Source organism: Mus caroli, chromosome 7, assembly GCF_900094665.2.
Source record: "Mus caroli chromosome 7, CAROLI_EIJ_v1.1, whole genome shotgun sequence".
NCBI lineage: Eukaryota > Metazoa > Chordata > Mammalia > Rodentia > Muridae > Mus > Mus caroli.
Window position 1 is genome coordinate 142,576,924 of NC_034576.1, and position 9,148 is coordinate 142,586,071.

The window sequence follows — 9,148 nt, forward strand, 5'->3', positions numbered from 1 at the left end:
TGCTCTCAGATGGTGCTCTCAGATGGTGCTCTCAGATGATGCTCTCAGATGGTGCTCTCAAATGATGCTTTCAGATGGTGCTCTCAGATGATGCTCTCAGATGGTGCTCTCAGATGATGCTCTCAGATGATGCTCTTAGATGGTGCTCTCAGATGATGCTCTCAGATGGTGCTCTCAGATGATGCTCTTAGATGATGCTCTCAGATGATGCTCTCAAATGATGCTTTCAGATGGTGCTCTTTGCTGTACAGAAGCTTTATTGTTTCATTTTACCTGTTTGTCAACTAATGATCTTAATGCTTATTCTACCATGGTCCTGCTAAAAAGTCCTTTCCTGTACAATGAGTTCAAGGATATCGCATACTTTTTTATGTGTCACTTAAATATTTGTTTCATATATTGGGGTCCCTGATCCACTTGGAGTTTAATTTTGTACAGTGTGAGAGATAAGGATATTATTTGATTATTCTACATGTAACTACCAAGTTTGACCAGCACCATTTGTTGAAGATGCTGTCTTTTCTCTAATGTGGTGTGTGTGTGTGTGTGTGTGTGTGTGTGTGTGTGTGTGTGTGTGTGTTTACTTCTTTGTAATAGGTCATGTGTCCTTAGGTGGATGAATATATGTCTGGGTCCTAAAATTACCCTATTATTTATAATAATCTATCATTTCTTCTCATGCATGTCATTTAGAAATTAATTAGTTATTGTCCATGTGATTATATGTTTATTGGTGAGGTATAGGTAATAGGAGAATTCTACCAGACCCCCCAAAAAAATGTTTTTTAAGGTTTCAGTAGTTTTTAAATCTTCCCCTCCAGGTGAGACTATGGTCAATCTTAACACTCTCTGTACTCTGAGGGAAATAACCCCTGGGTAGGTACTGGGAGTTAATATCATGAATATATTATTAGAACTATCAGAAGAATATTTTAAAATTTAAGATATAGTTAAATTAGGTACCCACATCCAGAAATTACCAAGATCATTTCAGGATTTCCTTTGCTAATTCTGATTCTGGAAAACCAATTGCAATACAAACTATGCATTGACATTCTCTGGTACAGTAAATTTGAGAGTGGGTTAGAAACATGGTCAGGTGTCATACTGTCCACATGGTTACAGAGGGTAAATACAACATTTGAATATTTCTAGTTTGAAATGGAGATAAGCTACAATGTCTAAAATCCAACATTTTCTACTTATATGAGAAAAATGTAGACCATACTAAATGTGAACCATACTATAGAGAAGATATAGGAGATAAAATGTGACTTATAAGAAAGTGTAAAAAGATGGGTGTAAGGCAAAGAGTACAAGTGGTAAGATCCACTCAATTTAGTAAGTGGAGCACACGTCACTGACTAAAGAGTCATGAATGTGCTTGGTCATAGAGGATAATACCCTTCTATCTTGGGCATTGAAAGAGAAATGAAAAGCAAAAAACTTGCAGAGAAGTACAAATAATTGCCACTAACAAGTTTTTAGATAGGGAAATAGTGTATTACATATGGACACAAGAAGGAACCTACAGAAAAGGATAATGGATGATATCAGATGTGTCTTTTATATCAAGCAAGAGTGTGATTTGCTGAAAGACTGTGAAGAGACAGTAAATTTGGTTTAGGGGAAGAGGGCCTTTTATCAAAAAACGCCTTAGTTGTCTGTAGTCCTTAGGTGATGGCAGAGAAAACTGGAAATGTTAGAAATGACAAGAAGCCAAAAATGATGAAACAACTGATGACACTGAGAACATGAATCATGATGTTTAGAAAGCTATAGCTGCAGGATTTGAGGATCAGATAAGCTCACTTCAGTGTATGGAACCCATACCTACAACTCTTAACAAGGCTATGAATCTGTGGCTAGATAGATGGCAAGCCATTGAGGAAATCTCTCAACTGTTTTTCTACTAACCGGATATAGGGTTAACATGACTCTGAACTCTATTGCTATCTCATTGAATGAGAGAGTAAGAGGATGAAGAGCACCATTCTTGGCTCATAGCCCAGGAAGCTACTGAGGTTCTTGCATGGACATAGGATAAAAGTAGGGCAATAAGGCAGAGAGATGGTGCTGTGCTCTATAAAATACGCAACTTGAAACATTAGGTAGGTAGTGCTGTTTCTATTCATGGCCATTGAAAGCACACAGGAACATCTATAGACAATGGCAATGATTGCAGTTGTGGGTGTGTTGACTTTGATATGATGGTTTGTTGAGATAGAAAGGCACCGAGGTGCATTCTGTCTATAGGCTGAGGTTTTGAGAAATGCTCTCTGGGTTGACAGACTTGAAGTACATTAGCGTCAAGACAGTTTCAACTGCAGGAGAATTCACAGGATTATAATAAGTAAAATGCAGATAATATACTTGGTCATGGAGATGACAATTACCAGGTTAAAATGGATGGAAGAGTCCCTTCTCCAAATATAAGAGGAAAAAAGTGATTGAGAAGCCAGTAGGCCAGGTGGGAAGGAAGGCACAAGAGGGTGTGCCCACTCAAAATTTGCCATCAAATGGAAATACCTGCTGTGAGTGGGGAGAGATACAGCTCTAATCCCAGCACTGCCAACAGAGCACAGTGTTTCCAGGTACTAAAAAAAGAAAGCACAAGCAGGTCCTGAGGGAGGGATGCTACACTCACTCCACAAGTTCAAGAAGATGAGGAGGAGCAGATGTCCTTCCTGATTCAGATCTACAGGGTGAAAGTTGCTAGGTGGGTAACCAAAATTAATATATATTATATTATATTATATTATATTATATTATATTATATTATATTATATTATATTATATTATATATTAATTATATATATGTGTGTGTGTGTGTGTGTGTGTGTTTTCAGATGTGTAATACAGATAATAAGAAAAATGGGATTTTATGAAGAAAATACATTCACTTCTTTCTGGCATCAGAGAAGTTTGAGATGATAAAGTTTGGAAACCTTTGAAGTGGTGAACTGTGATATTTTCTCAGAAGCTGACAGATACACCAGTGGACCCAATACTTTCCATGACGATGTTGAGTCCCAACCAAACAGTAGTGACAGAGTTTGTGCTGGAAGGGTTCTCAGAGCACCCTGAACTAAGACTGTTCCTGACAGGCTGCTTCCTGGCCCTCTACACAGTGGCTTTAATGGGCAACATTTTGATCATTGCTTTGGTCACCTCCAGCACTGGGCTCCACAGTCCCATGTACTTTTTCCTGTGTAACCTGGCTACCATGGATATTGTGTGCACCTCTTCTGTGATTCCCAAGGCTCTGATTGGCCTAGTGTCTGAGGAAAATACCATCTCCTTCAAAGGATGCATGGCCCAGCTCTTCTTTCTTGCGTGGTCTGCATCCTCTGAGCTGCTGCTGCTCACAGTTATGGCCTATGACCGCTATGTAGCCATCTGCTGTCCCCTCCACTACAGCTCTAGAATGAGTCCACAGCTATGTGGGGTACTGGCCATGAGTGTGTGGTCCGTCTGTGCACTAAATGCATCTATCAACACTGGTCTGATGACACGGCTGTCATTTTGTGGACCCAAGCTCATCACCCACTTCTTCTGTGAGATCCCCCCACTCCTCTTGCTCTCCTGTAGTCCTACATATGTGAATAGCGTTATGACTCTTGTGGCAGATGCCTTTTATGGAGGCATCAACTTCATGCTAACCCTGTTGTCCTATGGCTACATCATTGCCAGCATCCTGCGCATGCGTTCTGCTGAAGGCAAGAGGAAGGCCTTTTCTACCTGCTCATCCCACCTCATTGTGGTCTCTGTGTACTACTCATCTGTGTTCTGTGCCTATATCAGCCCTGCTTCCAGCTACAGTCCAGAAAGAAGCAAAGTTTCCTCAGTGCTGTACTCAGTCATCAGCCCAACCCTCAACCCCCTCATCTATACACTGAGGAACAAGGATGTCAAGCTTGCCTTGGGCAGATGCTTGCCATCTTTTTCCCATTAAGTGGAGGTGTATATGTTGTTCTCTTGCCCTGGGTTGTTTCTAAACATGCTTTCCTGAGAGCAGCCACATGGAGGGTATTGTGCCTATCACTGCTTTAGAAAACTATTTTCTGATTCAAGGACTGGACAATTTCACTTACTGCAACTCCCAAAACAACAAAATTCTTCATATGTAAAATATAAAGAAACCTAAAAGTTTTTTTTTTTTTTTCTGACCAGTACAAACCATTTCAAAAGTAAATTTTATCTAAATGGAAATTCTACATACCTGGACTAGAAGATTTTTTGGTGGCTAGCAATGGTGATTCATGTAAAACAATGTGTTGTTTTTTTTTTAACCAGTTCCACCATGTAGACAACACAGGACTTTATTCTAGGACTATGTTAATGAACACATACTTTATAAAGAAATTGGTGGGGTGGAATGGACACAGAATCTTGAGAAGACTAAAGTTGAGAGAGAGACTCAGGTTCTCCATTTTAAAGCTTTCTACTAAGCTGTGGAAGTCAAAGCCTGCATGGAGCAGAGATAGAGTTTGTGTTTCAAAGATAAACTCACATATGTGAGTCCAACTTGCTTAAGAAAATGATGATATTCAAATATGGTAAAGATTAATTATTTCCAACAAATAGCTTTGGAAAAACTAAATGAATGTACACTGGGAGCCTGCCTGGCCTGGAATCAGTTGAAGTGGGACACAGAATCAGACGAAGGAGTCTCTTTAAAGACTAATGGTCTCTGACCACTCTAACTCTCTAAGTAAACTGAATGCTTGCTGATAACTTCTAAAAAGTCATAAAAACTTTCCTGCTCATTCTGAGGGTTAAAAACTGCCTGCTTAGGTGATTAACACCTGTAGCTTAATGGTGGGGGGTGAGGGTGGAGTGGGAAGATTAAGTAAAGTAGCCTTTGTTCTATCTCCACAGGAACTGCTTGGCTCTAACTTGCAGCCTGCTAGTTGAAGTCCCAGGAAGAAAGAGGAACACTTTATTTCTAAGTTGTATATCTAAAATGTTTTCCAAAAATCTTCTCTAAGAGAAGATCTCAAAAAAAAAAAAAAAAGTTCTCCCTTCTCTCTTTTTCCTCAGCACTTGTACATCTTTAAGAATACATGATGACATGGTAAAAAGTTCACCACAAGTTTATGCATAAATTTAAATCATAAATTGAATAAGAAGTTTACAGCAGAGAATGTTTACATGCATATCCATTAAGAGTAAGTATCTGGCTAAACATTAATTATCTGTCACAAGCTCAACAGGTTCATTGAAAGTTAAAAACCATAAAATTTGTGAATAAGTTATTATTGAAGTTTTATATAGATAAACCCAGTCAATTTTTTATCTTTTGTCCTTGTACCTATAGTAAATCATTAGTTCCCTTTTATGGCCTTTGGTTGATTGTTTTACAACCTCTGGAATGTACCCTAAGTTGTAAATGCCTGCTTTCTATCTCAGAAGCAAATAACTCATGACCCTTGAAGACTGGCAGAGTTCTCATTGCAGATTTAACATCAAAAAGACTTCATAACAGTCCTATTATAAAAGATCTTAATAATTACTAATATAATTTTAGGAATTTTTACAGGATCATCATTAAGAATTAAGAAATCATCTATATGGCTATATAGCATCACTACAAGACAGTACATCTTTGTTGTTCTGTAGAAATCTGCTCAAAAGGGTAGGCTAATACCTAGTGATTGTTATATAAATTTAATAATAACAGGAAAAGCATATTGATAGAAGAATCTTTCCTCCAATGTAATCTTCTCAGCCTTGCCTAAAGAAGCAAATCTGTCATAACTTTAGAGTCTTTAGGAAGATCACCTGCTAATTTTTACCTTCTCCTATATGGGCCAAGTGGAACTGTGTCACCAGACAGAAAAACTGGTAAGGTTGAATAGATTAAGGAGCCCCAGCAATTTTCATAATTGAGAACAGTGGGCATTTCAATCTACTCTTGACCAGGTTCCTGTCCTGGAGCACGTGACCACAACATCCCACTAAGAACCATGATACCTAGTCATGTAGCATAGAAACCCAGAGTTCTCCATGCTAATAAGGTATCTAGATGGGCCCTGAGGGTCTAGCCAATAAGCTTTCCTTCCCAGACATTTCTTTCTGCAAAAAACATTTAATCTCTCGTCCACCTTAAGTAAGTTGTATGCATCTTCTTCCTGCCATGAATAAAAAGTTTGGCAAGCAAGGACTGTCTCCTTCATCAAGGACTGCTGGGAGGGGGTGAGGGGGGGTAGGAAGGAGCCTTCAACATATAAAGCCAGTGCCTAAGTCTCCCACACAAGGCCTCTCTGCACCCTGGCACTCACCCTGAGCTAAACCAGATTCTGTACTCCCCCTAACTGGCCTCATCTCAGGCCTGCCCACCTTCTCAACTCTTCAAGGTTCCCAGTAGCATCTGGATGCCCAGGAGTTCAAGAACCACAGCCTCCATCTCTACCCTAACCCCTGATGTTTCTCACCCAGAGAAACATGGGCTGGGGCCCTTATCTTATTCTGGGCTTCACCTCCCAAGCTGTGTCCTGACACTCCAGTAGTGAGGCAGAAACACACAACCTCACTCCTAGATGGCTCCTGGCAAATGTCGACTTGTCAAGGGCAAAGTGGAAGTCTTACCTCATGTTATAAATAAAAATCATCAAAAAATTAAAATAGACAAAATACTAGGGTCATTATATTCATACATCATATTCTTTCTCCTTCCACACAATTCCTCCCAGAGCCTACCTATCTATTTACCTACCCACCCAATCTGTGCCTCTGTCTCTTTGTGCCTCTGTCTCTATGTCTCTCTCTGTTTCTCTCTCTCAAACAAAGTACAAAAACTACAACAAACCCAAGCTGATAAACACCAAAAAGATATACCAAAACAAATCAAAAATCACAATACACACACAATGGAGTCCATTTTGAATTGACAAATTACTTTTGGGTAGACTCTTAAAAGTCTCTAAGAACAGAAATAAAGTAGAAAAGACATAAACAGGAAGGGGAAGTGTATCTGCATCCTCTGCCAAGATATTGGTAGAAAGAGAACCACATGGTGAGAAGGCAGAATCTCTAGCAAGTGCTGCCAAAAAGATTCTATATCTTTTTCAAACTAAACCCATTCTTCATCAACTTACTTCCTTATTCTTCTTAAATGTTGTGGCACAACAGGACTTGTTAATCAAATAAGGTATGTTATTTAATTAGCTTTTCATCCTTAGGACCAAAATATATTTTCAAAACATTTTCTCTGTCTCATGGTTTCAGAAGCTTCAGTTCACAGCCAGGTTTTGCCCTATAATGAGGCAAGGCCTCGTGACAGTAAGGGGATATGGTGGAAAAGCTTCCTCCCACCATAGGACCCCAGAACACATAGAAGACGAAGACATCTGTGCTCAACCAACTTTCTTCTTTTCCCTTTAGCCAGTCCTTGACTAGCTGCTTTCTAGTCCCCAGTCCTTAGGGTGGTGCTGCCTTCATAGCGTGGATCACTTTTTTCCGTGAATCCTTTCTAGAAGCCCTCTTATGTGCATGTCTCTGTGATCTCTTAGGTGAGTTTTAGTTCAGTTATGATGACAATAAAGAGGAATATCTGTGAGTCATTTATCTGGGTCTTTCCACCTGTTGGTTTATTCGACACTATTTACTTCATTGTTAAGTCATGTTTTGTGCCATTTCTTCTTAGTCTCATGACTGTAACCTATAGGACAACTGATAACCACCCAAACACTAAGTATACAAATATCCCCAGTACATATACATGCACACATCCCACAAATACATCATTTGGGAATTATTATCATGGTGGTTTGATGACTAAAGAAACTCCATTTTATGTTATGCATCCATCCTGACACCTAATAGCCATTTGTCTCTGACTCAAGTTTCTGGAAGATAAGTCCCAGTAAATCTACAGATTTTGGTTTATTTATTTATTTATTTATTTATTTATTTATTTATTCATTTATTTATTTATTTATTATATGTAAGTACACTGTAGCTGTCTTCAGATGCACCAGAAGAGGGCATCTGATTTCATTATGGGTGGTTGTGAGCCACCATGTGGTTGCTGGGATTTGAACTTTGGACCTTCAGAAGAGCAGTCAGGTGCTCTTACCTACTGAGCCATCTCACCAGCCCAGAAATCTACACTTTTAACCATCTGCTTGTTATCATGATCTACTGAAAAATTTTGGCTTCTATAACTGCTTCTGCAGATGTTCAAGTACTATTTTAAAGTCTCCTTGACTGCTTAATATTGGTAGAACTGAACAGCTCTTTGGCTTCTGTCACTTGCCTGTGCAGATATTCAGTGGCTTCTTGTTTTCACCTTTAAAAGCCTTTCCTTTGCCTGCCTCTAGGCTACATGTCTCTGATTTGGGTTAGAGACTGTGACCCTGCAGCAGTTTTAATAACCTTGGCTGATTTATAATATGAATTGAGTGGGTGGCCCTTTTTCCTGCTATATTAGATTCCATAACAGTGGGATAGACCTTTATGACATGTTAATATTACCTACAACATCCAACATGGTATAGCAATGACTCTAAATTTAAGCAGTATCTATCTACAAATCCACTTTGAAGATGGGCATTAGAAGAAAAAATTCAACATGAAGAGATTAAACATACCTGAGAAAACACAGGGACAAATGATCCCACCCTAACAAATCAAAAACAGTTGGGGAAAACTCATACCAGTAAGATAAGCAGAATTAAAACCACTGCTCATGCCCCTTCTCCCCGGCGGTTAGTGCTGAGAGTGCGGAGTGTGTGCTCCGGGCTCGGAACACACATTTATTATTAAAAAATCCCCCCAAAATCTAAAAAATCCTTTGAAAAAACTAAAAAAAAAATTTACAAAAAATCCGCGTCTCCCCCGCCGGAGACTTTTATTTTTTTTCTTCCTCTTTTATAAAATAACCCGGTGAAGCAGCCGAGACCGACCCGCCCGCCCGCGGCCCCGCAGCTCCAAGCAGGAACCCAGAGACCGAGGCCTTCCTGCCGCCCGGACCCAGCACCGCCAGCCTCGCTCCCCCGGTTCCACGGCCGTTGAGTACGCGTCGATTCCGGTTGAATTTTGTCCCTCTGCGCTCGCCCCCGCTCCCCTCCCCCCCGGCTCCATCCCCCGGCCCCGCACTCGCTCTCCTCCTCTCACGGGAAAGGTCGCGGCCTGCTGCCCCGCG

The 9,148-nt window shown here is 40.1% G+C and overlaps 1 protein-coding gene across 1 annotated transcript; it reads left to right on the plus strand.

Annotated features, from left to right (window-relative positions):
- The first annotated feature begins 2,999 nt into the window (after positions 1-2,999).
- On the plus strand, positions 3,000-3,984 carry LOC110298567 (olfactory receptor 13A1-like). The gene has a single exon (XM_021167891.1). It carries the CDS (start codon positions 3,017-3,019, stop codon positions 3,953-3,955), a length of 939 nt encoding a protein of 312 aa, XP_021023550.1. The 5' UTR covers positions 3,000-3,016; the 3' UTR covers positions 3,956-3,984.
- Positions 3,985-9,148: the final 5,164 nt, after the last annotated feature.